The 19,236-nt window shown below is 59.0% G+C and overlaps 2 protein-coding genes across 3 annotated transcripts in view; one reads left to right on the top strand and one right to left on the bottom strand.

Moving 5' to 3' along the window:
• Window positions 1-2,627: 2,627 nt before the first annotated feature.
• On the top strand, window positions 2,628-7,085 carry BTBD17 (BTB domain containing 17). Its single transcript, XM_001510900.4, has 3 exons — window positions 2,628-2,777; window positions 4,815-5,091; window positions 5,926-7,085. The coding sequence occupies exons 1-3, from the start codon at window positions 2,690-2,692 to the stop codon at window positions 7,028-7,030; spliced, it is 1,470 nt and encodes a 489-aa protein (XP_001510950.3). The 5' UTR covers window positions 2,628-2,689; the 3' UTR covers window positions 7,031-7,085.
• A 1,181-nt stretch (window positions 7,086-8,266) lies between these two features.
• Window positions 8,267-19,236, bottom strand: part of KIF19 (kinesin family member 19) — a 31,928-nt gene continuing 20,958 nt past the window's right edge. The window contains exons 8-20 of one of the 2 annotated variants that reach the window (XM_029080005.1): window positions 18,062-18,208; window positions 17,008-17,130; window positions 16,583-16,742; window positions 15,787-15,961; window positions 14,694-14,892; window positions 14,038-14,308; window positions 13,079-13,206; window positions 12,612-12,772; window positions 12,344-12,449; window positions 11,537-11,621; window positions 10,590-10,987; window positions 9,459-9,618; window positions 8,267-8,871 (exon numbers count right to left, since the gene is read on the bottom strand). In XM_029080005.1, the coding sequence (XP_028935838.1) occupies window positions 8,747-8,871; window positions 9,459-9,618; window positions 10,590-10,987; window positions 11,537-11,621; window positions 12,344-12,449; window positions 12,612-12,772; window positions 13,079-13,206; window positions 14,038-14,308; window positions 14,694-14,892; window positions 15,787-15,961; window positions 16,583-16,742; window positions 17,008-17,130; window positions 18,062-18,208 (2,238 nt within the window). In that variant the 3' untranslated portion in view covers window positions 8,267-8,746. The remainder of the gene's footprint in view (window positions 8,872-9,458; window positions 9,619-10,589; window positions 10,988-11,536; window positions 11,622-12,343; window positions 12,450-12,611; window positions 12,773-13,078; window positions 13,207-14,037; window positions 14,309-14,693; window positions 14,893-15,786; window positions 15,962-16,582; window positions 16,743-17,007; window positions 17,131-18,061; window positions 18,209-19,236) is intronic. The other variant, XM_029080006.1, reaches the window with a different exon arrangement.

Genomic DNA, 19,236 nt, shown 5'->3' with positions numbered 1-19,236 from the left:
CCTGGCCCAGCTGCCCCTGGGCTCTAGAGGTGGGTGAGTCCCTGGCCCTCCCTTCCCTTATCAGTCAGGCCGTGGTCGATGTCAGTGATCTGAACGAGCCCCAGGCGGGGAGAGAAAAGGCGGGGGGGGGGGGCGGCTGAGGTGCTGAGCTGAGGGTCAGCGCGGGCAACTGGCCCTGGACCAGTCCTTGGGTACTCAAAGGTCGAGGTACTCAAGCCTCAGCCATGCCAGTTCACTGGAATCCAGATCCCTGCCCAACCCAGCCTGCACCAGCAGCACCTTTCCATGCCCCCTTTCTGGGATGATCTGTGGTCTAGCGGAAAGAGCACGGGCTGGGAGTCAGAAAGACCTGGACTTTAATCCCAGCTCCACCACTTGCCAGCTGTGTTGTGATTTTGGACAAGTCACTTAATATTTCTCTGCCTTAATTTGCTCTCATCTGCAAAATGGGGATTCAATTCCTGTGCATTCAATCATTCATTCAGTTGTATTTATTGAGTGATTATTGTGTGCAGAGCACTGTATTAAGCACTTGGGAGAGTATAAAATAACAATAACAGACACATTCCCACAATGAATTTACCGTCTAGGGGCAGGGACACAAGCATCAGTACAAATAGATAAAATTACAACATACCTATCTCTCTCCTACTTAAACTGTGAGCCCCATGTGCGACCTGATTATCTTATTTCTACCCAAGCACTTAGTATAGGGCTTGGCACATTGTAAGCACTTTCCAAAAACCGGGATTATCATAATTATTATTGAGCTGGAAGTCAGGACACCAGCTCCATTCCTAGTGGGCATTGGGCCCTTAGACAAAACTGTTTGCCTGTTTCCTCACCTGAAGAGGGGCTGCCCAGTCCATAAGACTTATAGAAAGCAGGGGCAGGATGATGGAAAAATTAGCCCTTCCTGGAGCCGAAGCTCTGTTGAGATACCAAAAGCTCATCACTTATCTACCCTTTCCCCAACCTCATAATCCCCCTGTCCCAGAGTCTGCCCCTGGCTAATGGTGGAATGAGAGATTCGGTGGGGGTGGTTTGGTTCTTGAGTTTCTCATCTTCTTTCCCCACCATCTTGGTTGTTGTTAATGGTAATTTTTAAGTGTGTACTATGTGCCAGGCATTGTGTTAAGCATTGGGGTAGATACAAGCTAAGCAGGTTGGACCCAATCCAACCCTCTTGGGGATTGCGGTCTTAATCCTCATTTTACAGATGAGGGAACTGAGGCACAGAAGGGACTTTCCCAAGGTCACACGGCAGAAAAGTGGTGGATCAGCATTAGAACCCAGGTCCCCTGACTCCCAGGTCTGAACTCTATCCACTAACGTACTGCTTCTCCTTCCGTTGATATGCTTCCATCTCCCTGGGACTCAAACCTGCATCTTCCTGACTTCCCTGCTGACATTCTGGTCTAACAGCCAGTTCCCTGCTCCAAATACCCGTCTCCCTCCCAAAAACCTCGCTGGGAACCCTCCTAGAATCCTTTGCCCCTTCCTCTTTACCCTCAGTCATGGGCCAGGCCTGAGAGCTGGTCTACCACGACCAGACTATTAAAGCGGTGGCCAAGCTTCACCGACTGAAGAGCTGCCAACCAGCAATTGTGGTATTTGTTAATTGCTTACTCTGATCAAAGCACCATGCCAAGCTTTTTGGTAGATATGAGACGATCAGGTCCACTACGGTTCTTGTCCCACACAGGGGTCACGGTTTAAGCGGCAGGGAGAATAGAAATTGAATCCCCATTTTTCAGGGAGTTTAAGTGGCTTGCCCGAGGTCACATAGCAGACAAGTGGCAGAGCTGGGATTAGAACGCCGGTCCTCTGACTCTCAGGCCCGTGCTCTATCCACTAGGCCATGCTGTTTAGATATTTATTTATCTCAACACAAGTATTTTCGACTGAACCTTCGTTTTTATTTATTTTGATTCCCCTGCCTGTGAATTTCTGTGCATCTCCTCCATTAGAATGCAGGTGTCTTGTGGCCCGAGAACACGTCTTAGTCCTTCTCTTGCATTTCCCTTCAGGAGCTTAGTATAGTAGAATGACCTCAGTAGGCTCTCAGTAAATACCATTCTATTACCAGGTGTCACTGCTCTCCGGACCTGCGCTGAGACTTCGGGGCCGGATTGAACCCAGAACCGGCCTGGACCAGTCTGAGGGAAGTGGGCCTGGGATTCACCACCCTCCTGTCGCTTTCCATTTCCGGCCCGAGTTCCGAGCCCCGGGCAACCCTCCTGGCCTTCTCTTCTCGGAGCCCGGCTCCTGGCTGGGGCCGGGCCGAGCTCCGAAACAGCCCCAGGATCCCCTGAGCTCCAGAAACTCCGAGGCCTTCCGAAGAAAGCAGAAGAGGAAGAAGAGGCCCTGAGAGGGGGAAAGGGTCCTGTGGAGAACAAAAGACCCCCTCCCCACCCCCTTCGGGAGCCTAGCCGGACAAGCTGAGGACCAGCACAAAGGCCCGGAGGCCGAGATGCTCAAGCCTAAGTGGTTGCTGGGACAACAAGCCCGGGCAGGGTTCCACCAATCCACGGGGCCGATGGGGTGGCGGGGGAAGGGAAGGACCAGGGTAGGCGGGAGGGGAGTGGAGAATGGGCAAGGGCACTCCCCCAGGGGCTGCTGTCCTACATAAGGAGCCAGGCCGGCAAGCAGCGCGCAGTCTTGACACATTCCTCCGCTTGTGGGCGAGATGATGCCCAGGGGTCGCTGCTTCGGTGCCGGGCCGTGGGCCGGCTGTTGGACAGCCCTGACCTTGCTAGGCCTAACGGTGCAGACAGGTAAAAGGGGGATCGGGGGCGAGCTGGGGGCCGGGGGGAGGGAAGAGACGGGGGGCTGGCGACTTGACGGAAAGGATGAAACCCGCTAATTCGGTGCCCTCGGGGGCCAGGCTGGCATCCCAGCTAGGCCCTGAGGGAGCCAGCCTAGAGTAGCCAGCTCTGTCCCCATTCCCAACTCCGCTTTCCAATCAGCTCTCGGGCGCATCACAGACCAGTTGCTTCAAACACCAGCCTGCCCCTCACCCCCGGCCCCTCTGTCCGTCCCTCCAGCTGAAGGGGACCCAAGCTCCCCCCTCTCTTGGCGATGAACCTCTCCCTTGGGAGGAATCAGAAAAGATTGCTGTTGGCGGGACCAATGTCAGGTGAATGTCAAGGCAGAGGCAGTGGGAGAACTCCAAGAGGACTTCCCCGACTAAGCCGTCGTTTCCTCTTCTTCCGCTTCCTTCTGCATCGCCCTTGCCCTTGGATTTGCTCCTTTTTTGACTCCTCCCTCAACCCTTTAGCATTTATTTTAGACTATATGCTCCTTAGTGGCAGGAAACATGTCTCCAATTCTGTTGTACTCTCCCAATCGCTTAGTACAGTGATCTGCATGCAGAAAGCGCTCAAAAAATACCATTGATTGACTGTGAACAGATGATCTTAGGGGTAAGGAAGGGTGAAGGAAGCCCTATTCTGAAATGGCTTCAGTCCTAGCAGTATTCCAGTCCAGTGGTCAGCCAAACCAAAGCCAGCCCTTCCCAGGACTCTTTGGCATGGTGTTGTCCCCTCTTTGCTTCCAGAGTGGACTGAGGCAGAGTGGGCATCCTGAGGTTCTCTCTGAGGACTGGAATCCAACTCCTTTCCCCTCAAACTCCACCCCTAACCGCCCCTTCAAGGACACGCTGTCCTTTATTGCCGGAACTCCCCTCCTGGCTGTAAACAAGTTTCCTCTGCTCTCTGGAGAAGAGTGGGCCGGAGCTGTAGGTTATAAATTTATCAAAGACAAAACCCAGTTCTCATTGGCGGCAGACCCTTTGCAGTGGGCCAGGGAGTTGGCGGGTGGGGAGACGGCCGGAGCCCCATAAGACAGATTACTAAAAACCGGCCTCCTTGTTCCCTTTGCCTCCCTGCCTGGGGCTGAGCTGGAGAGGGGAGAGGAGTGAAACCCTGTTCTTTCCTGTTGCTGGTTGTTGGAAACTCTGGTTAATGGTGGAATGGGGCGTAGAGGAGGGCGAAACTTTTAGGGGATGTTCTCTGGGGTCCATTCCTGATTCCACTTCTGTCCCTCCCTGTAGACTGTAAGTTCCTTAAGGACAGGGATCATATCTATCATGTGTTCTGTACTCTACCTTCCCCAATGCTTAGTACAGTGCTCTCCCCCTCTAGACTGTAAGGTCATTGTGGGCAGGGAATATTCATTCATTCAATAGTATTTATTGAGCGCTTACTATGTGCAAAGCACTGTACTAAGCGCTTGGGATGAACAAGTCGGCAACAGATAGAGACAGTCCCTGCCGTTTGACGGGCTTACAGTCTAATATGTTTGTTTATGGTTGTATTCATTCAGTCGTATTTATTGAGCGCTTACTGGGTGCAGAGCACTGTATTCAGTGCCTGGGAAAGAACAATACAGCAATAAACAGATACATTCCCTACTCACGGGGAGGCCGACACCAATACAAATAAATAAATGACAGATGTGGACCCAAGTGCCGTGGGGCTGGGAGGGGGGAAGAACAAAGGGAGCCAGTCAGGGTGCCACAGAAGGGAATGGGAGAAGAGGAAAGGAGGGACTTCGTCTGGAAAGGCCTTGTACCCCGCTAAGCACTTCGTACAGTGTTCCGCACTCAGTAAGCGCTCAGTAAATATTATTGAACGAATGAAAGCTCTGCACACAGTAAACGCTCAGTAAATGCAATTGATTGATTCTTCGGTCTCCTTGGATAGCCGAATGACCCAGATGAGGAGATGGGTTGGGCCAGGATGGGGAGGGGACAACAACACCAAGTCCCCCTCACCCCCGCCTGAGCCCGTATCCCATTCCTCCCCCTGTAGCGCAGAGAGCAGAGCCGAGCGGCGGGGAGGCGGCCTCCATCAACCACTCGCTGACCCTCCTGCACCGCTTGCAAGAGCTGCTACGGCTGGGCGACGAGAGCGATGTGGTACTGCGGGTCCAGACCTCGGGCACCGAAGAGGTCCGCGTGTTCCGGGCTCACCGGCTGCTGCTGGGCCTGCAGAGCGAGGTGCTGGGAGCCCTGCTGCTCAACCAGAGCGAGGTGCTGCTGCTGCAGGAGCCGGGAGACTGCGCCGCCGTCTTCGACAAGTTCCTCAGGTGAGAGACGGGCGGGACCCCGCCCGGGAGGGGCCGGCCACCAGGTAACGGGGTCAGGAGGCAGAGGGGACCCGCGTCCCCTCCCGCTCACCCCGCTGCCTCCTGCCCAGCCACCAGCCCTGTGGATCAAATGGGGACATGAGGAAGAGAGAGGCAAAAGGAGACAGAGTCTTTGGCTTGAATGGGCCTTTGGAGGTCATCCCGTCCATTCCTCAGCCTCCAGGTGGAATGGTTACTCCCCCAGCTCAGACGGTTTTAACAATTGGCCCTTCGGAGGTCATCCTGTCCACACCTCAGCCTCCTAGCGTGATGACTCCTCCCCCAGCTCAAATAGTTTTAACAACTGGCCCTTTGGAGGTCATCCTGTCCACCTCTCAGCCTCCAGGTGGGATGGCACTTCCCTCAGCTCAGATCCTTTTAACAACTGGCTCTTCAAAAGCATCCTGATCATCCCTCAGCCTCCAAGTGGGATGGCTCCCCCCCGCCCCGGCTCCGGTTCTCTTTAACCACCGGCCCAGCTGGCTGGTTCCTGACTCTTTTGGGAAGTTCTGGCTCCTAACCCGAGGGCAGTCGTTCCCTGTGGCCCTAAACCTTCTGGGTGCTCCCCTGCAGCCTCCTCTATTCCGGGTCTATCTATATCAGCTCCGCCCGGGGGGGGCCTGACGAGGTCGGGGTGGAGGAATGGGCCCTGACAAGAGGAGGACCGGCAAATCGGGAAAGCCAGGAGGGCGACCAAGAGATAGGCCCTCCTCCTCGGTCTTCCCCCCGCCGGTCTCCCACCAGAGGAGGAGGAGGCCGGAGCCCCTGACGCCCAGTTCCCGCGCCCCGCCCCAGGTACCTGTACTGCGGGGAGCTGACCCTGCTGCGGTCGCAAGCCGTGCCCCTCCACCGGCTGGCCACCAAGTACCACGTGGCGGCCCTGCAGCAGGGTGTGGCCGACTACATGAAGGCGCACCTGGCCGGCGAGGCCGGGGGGCCGGGCCCGGCCGTGAGCTGGTACCACTACGCGGCCCGGGTGGGCGACGAGGACCTGCGCGACAGCTGCCTGCGCTTCCTGGCCTGGAACCTGTCGGCGGCGGCCGGCAGCCCGGAGTGGGGGGCGGCCAGCCCGGAGCTACTGGCCGTGCTCCTGGAGCGTTCGGACCTGGTGCTGCAGGACGAGCTGGAGCTCTTCCGGGCCCTGGAGACCTGGCTGGGCCGCGCCCGGCCCCCGGCCCCCGTGGCCGCCCGGGCCCTCCGGGCCGTCCGCTACCCCATGATCCCGCCGGCCCAGCTGCTGCAGCTGCAGGCCCAGTCACCCGCCCTGCTCCGGCACCGGGGGGCCGTGGGAGACCTGCTCCTGCAGGCCTTCCAGTTCCACGCCGCCTCTCCGCTCCGCTTCGCCCAGTTCTCGCCTGTCAACGGCAGCGCCTTCGTGCCCCGCAACTACCTGGCGCCGGCCTGGGGGGCCCCGTGGGTCATCAGCAACCCGGCCCGGGACGACCGTAGCACCAGCTTCCGGACCCAGCTGGGCCCCAGCGGCCACGACGCGGGCAAGCGGCTCACCTGGACCGCGCTCTTCTCCCCGCGCTGGCTGCCCGCGGGCCCCAGGCCCGCCGACGGGGACGGGCCGGGCGGGGCGCTGGCCCCGGCCCGCCTGGAGGACGGGCGGCCCCGGCTCGTGGTGACCCCGGCCCCCGGGGGCGGCGGAGGGGGCGGCCTGGCCGGTGAGGCCGCGGGTGTCAGCTTCCAGAAGACCGTGCTGGTCGGGGCCCGGCAGCAGGGCCGCGTCCTGGTCCGCCACGTCCACGCCTTCCACCGCAGCAGCGACGAGGCCGGGGACTTCCTGGCCCAGGCCGACCTGCAGCGGCGCAACTCCGACTACCTCGTGGACAACGCTCTGCACCTGCACCTCATCGTCAAGCCCGTCTATCACCCCCTCATCCCGCCCCACCCATAGCCAGGGGAGGGGGCGGCGATGGGGGGGAATTAAAAACGGCTTTGGTGAGTGCCGAGCCGGGCTTTCTTTTTGCTCGTTGGTCACCACGAGATGGGAGGGAGCTGCCGGTGGGCCCGGGGTTCGGCCGAGGTCATGTCTTCAAGGGGTCCAGCCCGTAACTCTGACCCCTGTTTCCAGACCCTAAGGGGGTCACCTTGCCCTTCCTCCCCCTGTTCGGGCTGGTCTGATTGACTCAACCCCAGTGCTCAGCACAGTGCTTGGCACATAGAGATCGTTTATTGTCTGTGTCCCATCCTAGTGGGGGCGGGAGCATGGAGGGGGGGGGGAGACTTCTCAGGGGAATGCTCTTCTTGGCAGATGAAAGGGATGAGCAGGAAAGGAGAGAAGGGATGAGAAGTAACGTGGCTAAGTGGCTAGAGCACGAGCCTGGGAGTCAGAAGGACGTGGGTTCTAATCCTGGCTCGGCCACAAGCCTGCTGCGTGACCTTGTGCAAGTCACTTCACCTCTCTGGGCCTCTGTTCCCTCATCTGTAAAATGGGGATTAAGAACGTGAGCCCCATGTGGGACAGCGACTGTGTCCAACCTGCTTAACTTGAATCTACCCCAACGCTTAGAACGGTGCTTGGCAAAGAGTAAATGCTTAACGAGTACCATAATTATTATGAATTATTAGGAGAGATGGGAGGAGCCCAGAAGGTAGAGGGTTCAGGGGAAGATAGTCGTGGGGTGCAGCCTACAGCAGGGTGAAGCCCAAACTGTTCTCTGGGGTTGGGGAGGTGCGGGCTCTGATGTTTGCTACCCTCCCCAGAGGGGATGCCCAGCTTCCCATCCCATCTCTTCTGCTCCCTGCTGGGGCCTTTCAGCCAAAGCTTCCAGCCCACCTCCCTGCTGGCTCCCAGGAGCGATTTAACAACCTTAATAATAATAATAATAATAATAGTATTTGTTAAGTGCTTACTGTGTGCCAGGCCTCGTACTAAGCGCTATGGTGGATACAAGCAAATCGGATTGGACACAGGCCCTGTCCCACGTGGGGCTCACAGTCTCAATCCCCATTTTACAGATGAGGTACCTGAGGCCCAGAGAAGTGAAGTTACTTGCCCAAGTTCACACAGCAGACAAGTGGCAGAGCCGGGATAAGAACCCAGGACCTTCTGACTCCCAGGCCCGTGTTCAATCCACTGTGCACATAGGAATTCCTTATTAAAAAACAGGAGAGACAAGACTATCAGAGTGTTTACGGAGCAAATCGACTCCCGTCACGTCATGTGTCGTGCCTGAGGGGGACCAAGTCGCCCCTCTCAACTTGGCCATCCACTTTGCCCCCCGAGTGGCGCGGGCTCCGCTCACAAAGGCCACGAGGGACAGGACTTTTGGCCACTGAGTTCAATTCAGTATCATACAAAGGGGGATGGCGGAGGAAACTCCTCCTCCCTCAACCCTGCCCCCCGGGACCCCCACACTCAGCCCCCTGCTCCAAGAGGCCAGTCTGGGGCAGCCAGGTGGGAAGTGGCTGGTTTCCAGGGTGACGTTCCCCATTTCCCTAGGCTCTCTGGCCCCCGGAGCCTCTGCAGGAGCGGGAAGAGAGCGAGGGCTTCTTTAGGTCGGGGTTTCTTCCGGGGGTGCCTCCCCCCGACCTCCTACCGCTTTTCCCCGGGGTCCCGACCAGCTTTCCAGATCTGGAGGGCCGGGGGAACCACAGCCGGGGAAGATGCTCATCGGTTGTGTCGGAATCGCCCATCTCTGCTGGGGGCAGAAGTTCCCGCCCCGTGGGCCAAGTGGGTGCCGCGGGCGACTGGCTGGGTGCTGCTGACAGAGGCCGCTGGGAAATCTCCGGACCCTGGAGGGGAAGACGGGGTAACCACCAGCCTGGTGAGTGGACTGCAGAGTCACGGCCTCCTCCTGGTCCGGGCGGGGCTTGGGGCCGCAGAGGAGAGAGGCAAGCCGGCTGGCAGCAGGGAATGTTTCTGTTTATTGTTATATTGTCCTCTCCCAAGCACTTAGTGCTCTATACACAGCAAACGCTCAATAAATACCCCTGGGGTAGGGCTAGATTGAGGTTCAGGTGGGCTCTGGGCTGTGGAAGCCTGGGGGACCCCCCCAGTTCAAAGCTTGCCTCTCTTCCGGAGTGAACTCACCCCCATCCTGGGCAGTAGAGATCAGAGGCCACAGGGGACCCCCCCCCCCCCCATAGAAAAAAACAATAATCAGCGATTGAAACAGATCCTCACAGTGATGGCAGACAGGATCCCCTAACTCTCCTCTGGGGGACACGGGCCAGAGCTCCTTGCTAACCCTGAGATCAGGGTGCCAGCCCACCCGAGATTTACGTTCTCCACGCTCACCCTTTGAGGGTGGCACCACCCAACCCAGAACCCGATGCCCAGACCCGGTCCTGATCCCATCCCTCCCCCGGATGGCACTGACCTGTGGCCTGACTCTGGGGGAGCCGGACTTTGGTCAGGGGCAAGGCGACCTTGCCCGGGGCTCGGGTGCTGGGGGCTGCCTGTCCACCCCCTGGCAGCATGGGGTCCGAGGGGCTTTCCACGGGTTGGGAGCCCGGCGGCTGGTTCTTGGGGCGAGAGAGCTAAGTGGAGAGAAAGGAAATGGTGGGGTGAGGGCGAGGGATGGGGTGCCCAAAAGGTGTTCCTTCCCCAGAGGGACAGAGCCAGTGGCCTCTGGCCACTCCACATTCAAAATGGTGGCTGTAACGTCAGATTCTCAGCTTGGCGCTCAAGTATGAGTGGATGGCAAAAGTTTGGTGCGGTGAGAAGCAGGCATAGAGACTCGGGGAAGAAGTCCCTACTTTGACCTCTTGTGCACCCTCACCCTCCTTCCTGGGGTCACCGAGAGATAGCGTTGGGGGGGCCCTGGAGGGCAGAGTGCCCCTGCCCCACTCTCCCTTTGGCTTCAGATCCATTATCTGTTTTCCAAGACCCCTCCCTCTTCTCTCTCAACCTCCACCCGGCTTCTTCTCTCCCTGCCTCCGGCTTCTCCCCAGAAAGAGGAGCAGGGTTAGTGGAAAGAACACAGGCCTAGGAGTCAGGGAATCTGGGTTCTAATCCTGGCTCTTCCGCTAATGCTGCATGACCTTGGGTTAGTCACTTCAGATCCTGTGCCTCAGTCTCCTCAAATGGAGATTAAAATGTCTGTTGTCCCTCCCCCTTAGATTGTGAGCTCCACGTGGGATAGGGACTGTGCCCAATCTGATTCCATTCAGAGAAACAGCCTGGCCTAGTGGATAGAGTGAGGGCCCGGGAGTCAGAAGGACCTGGGTTCTAATCCCGGCTCCTCTACTTGTCTGCTGGGTGACCTCGGGCAAGACACTTCACTTCTCCGGCCCTCAGTTACCTCTTCTGTAAAATGGGGTTCGAGACCGGGACCCCTATGTGGGATAGGGACTGTGTCCCACCTGATGATCTTGTATCTATCCCAGCGCTTAGAATAGTGCCTGGCACATAGTAAGCGCTTAACAAATACCACAGTTATTATTGTTATGCCTACCCCAGGGCTTAACGCAGCGCTGGACACATATGTGTACTATTGTCGGTTACCCACCCGCACTCCCTGGCCAGTGACCTCGAAGGACCAGGACTTCCGCTTCCTCCTCTTGGCCTCCAGCGACTCCTCCCGCCGGTGGCCCGGGCCCTGGCCTCGGAGCCACGGGGCCCGGGACGGGCCGTCGCCGGGGCTGCTGGACAGGTTGTCCTCGCTAGCTGCGTGTTGTAGGGCCGGGCTGGGGGGCCGCCGGCCGGCCGGAGGCGCTCCGGGACCCGGGGGGTCTTCGGCCTCGCTCAGGGAGTGCAGGGACAACGTGCTGCGCTCCGTTGGGGGGCGGGGAGGAGCCAAGAGCTGTTGCTGCCGTGGCCGCCACCGCCCCTCACCCAGAGCCCGGGACCGCTGACGGGCCGCCTTGACCGCGATGTTCTTGGTGCCCGCCAGTACCTCCTCCCTCTCTGTGGGGGAGCGGGGCCGGGCAGAGAGAGGAGGTGGGTTAGGGAGAGAAAGGATCGGTGGGGGAGAAAGGGGATGGGGGAGAGGATCGGGAAGGGGGACAAAGTAAAAATCTAACATCCATCGAGGACACCCACGATTCCCGTCCCAGGGTCTGTCCTTCCTCGGATGTAACGGCAGTAACTATAGTAGGAGAGGCGGCATTAACTGAGCTCCACTTGGGTGTAGGGCACTGTAGTGGACACTTAGAAAGTCCAGAATAGCAAAGTGAAGTGTCCCCTGCCCTCAAAGACCCCTTCTCCTACGGAGGACACAGACACACCCACATTGACGGCTGGAATGAGACAGTAAATCGGGGAGCCGGAACCCGGCTCCATCATCGATGTGTCGGTCCTCTGAACCTCAGTTCCCTCCCCCCGCCCCGATCCCATGGAGGAAATCCCAGTTTCCTGATGGACCTGGCAGGGTGTGTGGAGAGGGATGAGACAGTGTGCTTGGGAGCCCCTCAAAAGGAAAGGGCTGGTCGCCGGCCAAGAGGGGAAGCGACTTACCTTTCCAGGGCCGGGGGATCTCGGAGGTCTCGCTGCTGTCGGGGGAGGAGCAGCCTTGGTTACTCGGGGCGTCGTGGGGAGGCCCCTGCCCCAGGGGAGAGGGAGAAAACAGGATGAATAACGGGAGAAGGGAGGGAAGATAGGGGCTTGGTTCAGTAATGAAGATAGGAGCATGTATTAGGCAGTTATTATGGACCAAGCTCTGTGCTGAATGCTGGAATAGATGTAAGAACCTTGTCCCATACGGGGCTAAGGGGGAGAGAGAACAGGGAAGGAACCCCCATTTGGCAGACGAAGAAACTGAGGCAAAGAATAGGGCAGTGACTTGTCTCAGGTCTCTCGGCAGACAAGTGGCAGAGTAGGAATTAGAACCCAGGTCCCGGGCTTTTTCCTCTAGGCCTGTGTCTCCTAACCCACTCCATTCATTCATTCAGTTGCATTTAATAATAATGAAGGTATATGTTAAGTGCTTACTATGTGCAAAGCACTCTTCTAAGCATTGAGTACTTTCTGCGTACAGGACACTGCACTGTACTAAGTACTTGGGAGAGTATAACAATAAAACAGATACATTCCCTGTCCACAACGAGCTTACTCCATTCCCTACAACAGATCCAAGGTCCCCATGAGAAAGCTCCCCGCTACCCCGGGAAGTCTCCTGCGTCAGTGGCCACCACCCTAAACACCCTGGCACCTGTGACTGGCCTGGGGACTGACCATTAGCCCATCCCCCTCCCCTCCTCCTAAACCCCCGGTTGCCGGCCAGCTCAGAGCGAGGCTCGGTAAGGCAGGGGCCCCCAAACTCACCTCCTGGACCACCAGGCCGTTGACGCGGATCGGGGGTGGGGTCATCACCGCCGAGCCCTTGGTCTGCCAGGCTCGGGGGCTGGCCTTGAACACCCGGGTTCCCTCGCTGAGGGGTGGGAAGGGGCATCTGGGTGCCACGTTAGGCAGATGCCCCCTGGGGCCCCGCCCCAAACCCGGGAAAACCCGGTTCCTGCATGGACTCTCCCGTTGGCCCACGGGACCCGCGAGCTCCCACGGCGCCCGGGGGTGACCCCGGCCCAGGTCTCACCTCTCGGCCTCCGGGCAGAGCGGCGGGAGGGTCTTCCCCGGCCAGCCCGGGGGGGGTGTTCGCTGGGGCGGACGCTGCAGGTTCTTGACGGTCTCCTGGTTGGAGTCGATGGGCAGGGGGTTCTCCCCCGTGTCCCGGCCCGGCCTGGCCGGGGCGCTGATCTGGGAGCGGAACCGGCAGTGGGGGCGGTGAGGGGGGCATTCCCTCATTCGATTCAATCGCATTTATCGAGAGCTTACTGTGTGCACACGGCACTGTACTAAGCGGTTGGGAGACTACAGTAGAACAATAAGCAGACACATTCCCGGCCCACAACGAGCTCAAAGTCTAGAGACAAGCATAGCAGGAGATTCCCCACTGAGGGTTTGGAGCCAGCCTCCCTCCCCCATGACTGCCCCCCGGAATACCCACCTCCCAACCTTTAATGCCAAGGGTCTCCTGGCATCTCTGTCCCGCTCCCCCCGCACCTGCAGATTCTTGGCTGCCCCTTGGTGTGGGACGGCGATGGGCTCCAGGCTGTGGTCTTCCTGCTGCTCCTTCAGGTAGACCCCAAACAGCTCCTCCAGGGGCCCTGGAACCTTCAGCCTATGGTCTGCTGGCGAGGAGACAACACAGAGGGCAAGAGGCAGCCTTGTGGTGAGACACAGAGAGAGACACACAGAGATGGGGGGAGAGAGAGGGAGAGAGCAAGAGAGCATCAGAGAGAGGGGGAGAAATAAAGGGGGAGAGAGAAGGAGAGTGCAAGAGCGGGTCAGCGGGGAAGAGAGAGAGGGAGGAGAGGAAAAGGGGGAGAGAGAGGGAAGAGCGAGAGGAGAGCTAGGAAAGGAGGGAAAGATGGAGGGCAGACAGAGAGTAGAGAGCTACAGAGGCAGAGAGAAAGACGGAATGAGAGAGAGATGGGGAAAGATGTAAAGGGGCGGAGAGGGAGAAGGAGAGAACAAGAGAGGGAGAGGGAAAGAGGAAAAAAGAGGGAGAGAGGGCACAGAATGAGAGAGAAAGACAGGGAAAGATGGATAGGTGGAGAGAGGGAAAAATGAAAAGAGAGAGAGAGAGAAGGGGCGGCCTAACATGTCTATGCCGCCCCACTGATCTGCGGGATCGGAGATGGTGAGAATACGCAAGAGACATCCGCGCCTGGGGTGCTGGAACTTGATGGAGCAGGCATTGGAGCAGGTTACGGAGCCTGGCCTGAGGATGGGAGCCAGCTGGGGGTGAGGGTGGCAGGGGGTGAGGGATGTAAGGGGAGGGGCGGGGCCGGGGCAGGGAAGGCAGATAGGGCCTGGATGTGAAAGCAGGAGATCTTGCCCAGCTGGGGCGAGCCCAGCCGGAGAACCATCAAGGTGCTCAGGACACGGAAGGGCCGGGAGTGCCCGGGAGCCGGGTGGCCCCGGGGTTCCGGAGGGGGTGGAGGGGGGTTGTCTCGCACCGTGGATGACCCGGCGCTGACCCCGGATGAGCCGGTCACAGAGGCGGCGGTGCTGGTCGAGGCGGGCCGGGTCGGCCCCGCGGGGGCCCAGGGTGACGGGGCGGAGCAGGCTGTGCCCCTGGGCCTCGATGTTCTCCACCTCCAGCTCGTGCAGGCGGCACAGCAGGCTGAGGGCCTCCCGCTGCTCCTCCGAGCCCACGCGCCGGGCCAGGGTCTCCTCCAGCCCCCGCGCCCGCTGCCGGCATTCCCGGGTCACCTGCTCCAGCTCCACCTGAGGACCCGAGGCCCTTCAACGGGGGAGGGCACCCCCGCTTCGCCCCGCCACCCACAGCCTCCCCTACCTCCGAGCTTCACCCCCGTTCGGCTCTGCCGCCCCTTGTCCGGCTGAAATCCCACCCTCCCGGAGTGCCTCTGACCACACCCTGAGACCCAGTGGTCCCAGACCCCGTGACCCTCAGGTCCCCACACTCCCAGGCCCCATGATCCTAGACCCAGCAGCCCCAGAGCTAGCGCTCCCAGACCCCGTGACCCTCAGGGACCCACACCTCCAACTGCCCCCACCCCCAGACCCCCTCACACTCAATCCTAGCACCCGCAGGCCCCGTGACCCCCAGCCCTCCCGCCCCCAGGCCCCCAAACCCAGAGCTCCTCAGGACCTTCTGCCTGTGGAGCTTCTCCTGCTCTCCCACCGTGGCGGCGACGGCCTCCCGTGCCGCGGCCACCTCCGGGGGCTCCGGGATGTCCGGCTGCTCGTCCCCGGTGTCCGAGTCCTTCTCGCTGTCGTCCTTGCTGGTTGACTCCTTCCGCAGCTCCTCCTTCCACTTGAGGGTGCGGCGTGACTTCTCCTGCTCCCAGCTGCCCCGGGAGACAGGCCCAGAGGCTCAGGCCGGGCGGACCCGGAGGTTCCGACCGTGGGGACGTGGAGGTACGGGCCGTGGGGACACGGAGGCTGTCCGAGTCATGGAGGGACACAGAGGCTTGGACCGCGGAGCCCCGGAGGTTCGGACCACGGGGACAGGGAGGCTTGGGCCGTGGGGACCCTCGGGCCACGGAGGAGCCAAAGACTCGGGCCGCGGAGAACACGGAGGCTCACACCATGGGGACACAGAGGCTCGGAACACACAAGGGAAGCAGTGTGGCGTAGCCGACAGAGCACGGGCCCCGGGAGTCAGAAGGTCATGGGTGCTAATCCCGGCTCCGCCACTTGTCTGCTGTATGACCTTGGACAAGTCACTTCACTTCCTCTAGGTCTCAGTTCCCTCATCTGTAAAATGGGGATTGAGACCGTGAGCCCCACATGGGACGGGGGGACTGTGTCCAACCCGATTTGCTTGTATCTACCCCGGCGCTTAGTACGGTGCCCGGAACAAAGTAAGTACTTAACAGATACCGTAATCATTATTATTGTTAAGCGACACAGAATCTCTAGCTGGGGGGACACAGACGCTCGGGCCGTCGGGACGCGGAGACCGAGGCCACGGGAGAACCCGAGGTTCTGGCGCCAGGGAAACACAGAGGTTTTGGCTAATTGGGCTGCTGAGATTCTGGCCAGAGGGGTCACTGACCTCGGGGGCAGTGAGGGACCAAGTTAGGGGCTAGGTGGGCGGGAGGGGCTAATGGTGAAGCATGGGTGGTCAGGGCTCTGGTCAGCGGGGTCAGAGCCCCGCCCTAGGGGGAGGGGACGGGTGGGTTGATCCGGGGGGAGGGAGCAGGTGGGTCCGGGGCAGGAAGGAGGGGGGGTCCGCTTACTCGGCGATGGTCAGCAGATGGCGGGAAGTGTCCACCTGGAGGTCCAGGGCCTGGTTCTTGAGGTCCAGCAGCCGGCGGCGCAGGTCCATCTGCTCCTGGAGGGCGCCGAGGAGCAGGGCCCGCATCTGGCCCTGCCCCTGCTGCCCGCAGGGGATGCTGTGCATCTGGACCTCAGCTGCCACATTTGCAGGTGTGGGGAGCGGGGGAAAAGGGGCTGTCAGGGAGTCTGAGAGAGGGGGGTCCCCAAACAATCTATCCATCAATCATTCATTCAATCGTATTTCTTGAGCGCTTACTGTGTGAAGAGCACTGCACTAAGCACTTGGGAAAGTACAGTCAGTCATCAACAACTGAGAAACGGCATGGTCTAGTGGTTAGAGCCCGGGCCTAGGAGTCAGAGGACCTGGGTTCTAAGCCTGGCTCTGCCACGTGTCTGCTCTGTGACCTTGGGTGAGTCACTTCACGTCTCAGTGCCTCAATTCCCTGATCTGTCAAATGGGGATTAAGACTGTGAGCCCCTTATGGGATATGGACTGCGTGCAACCTGATTAGCCAGGATCCACCCCAGCGTTTAATACAGTGATTGGCACCTAGTAAGCACTTAAGAAATCCCATTAAGCGCCCCGGTCCCCCGCCCCAAATCCCAGCAGAATGGAGTCAGTCCTGTCTTCTCTAAGGAGCCCAAGTTTTACCTCCCTATGGCCTCTCCCAGGTCTGAGCAAGAAGGCTGGGCTAGGGTCCAGCCCACTGTCTCCTCCTCCCCGTCAATGACTCTGGGTCCCTCAGGACCCCCCACCTTGTATCTGGCGGATGTCTCCGGGCTCGGGCCGGCCCCGGCCTCGTCCATTCTGGCTGTCGATCTTGCCCTTGAGCCTCTGGATCTCGGCGCGCAGGTCAGCGACGAGGCCAGTGTACTGGGCCATGTGGTAGGAGACGCTCAGCAGGTTCTGGTTCACCTGAGGGGAGAACGGAGGGTGGGAGTGGAGGGCGGAAATGGAGGGCAGAGGGCAAAGGGTAATGGTGGAGGGCAGGGGAATGGACGGCAGAGCGGTAAGATGGAAGACAGAGGGTTCTCGGAGGGGCGGGGGTCTCAGCCTTGCAGAACCCCAAAGCGGGGCTCTATGAGGGCAGGGGGTTATTCTGGAGCAGCTGAAGGCAGGGGGCAGGGGCAGGGGGGCAGGAGTCGAGGGTCTGGGGGCGCGCTGGGCTTGCGTCCCTCACCCTGGTCTTGATGTTCTTGGCCCGGCCGGCATAGGTGAGGGTGTGGCGGGATTCTTCGAAGGCCCCGCTGGCAGGGCTGATGTGGGCGATCATGACCGTGCGGCTGTTCCCCCCTAAGGAGTCCTGGGAGGGGGCGGGGGGTGGCACGGGTGGGCTGGGATCCAGGGATCCTACCCCATCTCATCATTAGGGCCAGTCCCACCTGCCCAACTCATGCTCAGAGGCCCAGACCGCTCCATCGCTGGACCTCAGTTTCCCCACGGTAGGACTAGCGGAAAGAGGACGGGGCTGGGAGTCAGAAGGTTTGGATTCCAATCCCTGCTCGGCTGCTTGTCTGCTGTGGGACCTTGAGTAGGTCACTTCACTTCTCTGGGCCTCAGTTTGTTGAGCCATACAATGGGGATTTAAAACCTGCTCTCTCTCCCTCTTAGACTGTGAGCCTCGTGTGGGACAGGGACTGTGTCCAACTTGATGATCCCGTATCTACCCCAGTTAGTAAGAGCTTAACAAACATCATCATGTCACTAAGCGCTTGAGGGAGTACAGCAGAGTGGGTAGACATATTCTCCGTGCACGAACTTAAATACCGCAATAATCAATCAATCATATTTATCAAGTGCTGACTATATACAGAGCACTGTACTGAGCACTTGGGAAAGTACAGTGCAACAATATAACAGAAACATTCCCTGCTGACAGTGAAATTATTATTATTATTCCTCCTCCCGTGCCTGGCATCTGGTGGATCGACTGGGCTTTCTCTCTTTAGCTCTCTGGCTTTGAAAGCCCTTCTCTCTGTTTGGCCTCCATCTCGTCCTTCCCCCTCTGCTCCTTTCTCGGACCCCTCCTGCATCCCAGACACAGGATCCTCTCTGGGTCGGGCCCGGCTTCCCTCCCGGGCTCCCACAGCAGAGAATCGATCAGCCGATGAAACCCTTGGACGTAAATGCCACTTTCCTAGGGCCATCCCAGAGCGCTTGGGCTAGCTGAGCTCTCCTTCACCCCTCCCCCCCACCATGCTGCCCCCATCCCAGGCTGGCGCCTTCTCCGTTACCTTGAGGAGGCGGGTCAGCTTGCTGTCCCGGTAGTTGACGTATTTGTTGCCCCCTTGGCCGCTCAGGGCGTTGATGCAGTTGCCCAGGGCCAGGAGGGAGCGGTTGATGTGGGCTCCCTCCTTCATCCGCTGGCCGCGGTTCTGCGTCTGCCGGAGGGAGAGACGGGGTCTGGTGGGCAACCCCGCCCCACCCCTGTGACCCCCCCAGGGGATCGGCCCATAGATCAGCCCACCAGAATGACAAAATTCGGGTGGCTAAGCTCTCCATGTTTGTGGTGGAGATAAATGTCAGTCTCTGTTGAGCTTGGGGCCACTGGGCCAGTGTGATCCTAGCCATGGGCCCGTAAGGGAGCAGGGGGCAAAAGGTAGCCCAGGTTAAATCCAGGACAAATGCCACCTCTTCTGGAAGCACAAATCAAGTCTTGGTTCTGCTTCCTCTTGGGGGCTCGTTGTGGGCCGGGCACGTGTCTGTTTACTGTTCTATTGTACTCTCCCAAGTGCTTAGTACAGGGCTCTGCACACAGTAAATGCTTAGTAAATGTGATTGAGTGAATGAATTCATGGGGAGGGGATTAGCCCTTTTCTTCCATCTCCCTCCTCCTGCTCTTGCCACTTCACCCCCACCCTCTCACCTCTTCACCCACCTCTTGCCTTTTCAATCTCCGTCTCTCTCCTCTCTGCCCTTCCCCTACACTGTAAGCTCATTATGGGCAGGGAACGTGTCTGCTAATTCTGTTGTACTGTACTTTCCCAAGCGCTTACTACGGTGCTCTGCACATAATAAGCACTCAAAAAATATCATTGATTGATTGGTTGGGTGGTTGGTGAGAGGGTTGGAATGCAGTTTGGCAGCAAAGACTGAGTCCCAGCGCGGGGAGGAAGAATGGAAGTGCCCAAGGCTGGGAGTCAGAAGACCTGGGTTCTGGCCTTGGCTCTACCACTTGCCTGCTGTGTGACCTTGACCAAGTCACTTAACTTTTGGGCCTCAGTTTCTGAAAATGGAGATGCAAAGCTGTTCTCCCTCTCCATTAAGCTGTGAACCCTATTGGGGACAGGGACATATCTGATCTGATTGCATTGTACCTTCCCCAGGGCTCGGCACATAGCAAGCACTTAAAAAATACGACGATTTTTATTGCTGTCCCCTCCTGGCACTTTTTCTCTATTTATTTTGC

Source organism: Ornithorhynchus anatinus, chromosome 15 (genome assembly GCF_004115215.2).
Source record: "Ornithorhynchus anatinus isolate Pmale09 chromosome 15, mOrnAna1.pri.v4, whole genome shotgun sequence".
Taxonomy (NCBI): domain Eukaryota; kingdom Metazoa; phylum Chordata; class Mammalia; order Monotremata; family Ornithorhynchidae; genus Ornithorhynchus; species Ornithorhynchus anatinus.
This window is presented reverse-complemented; position numbering and strand designations above follow the sequence as displayed.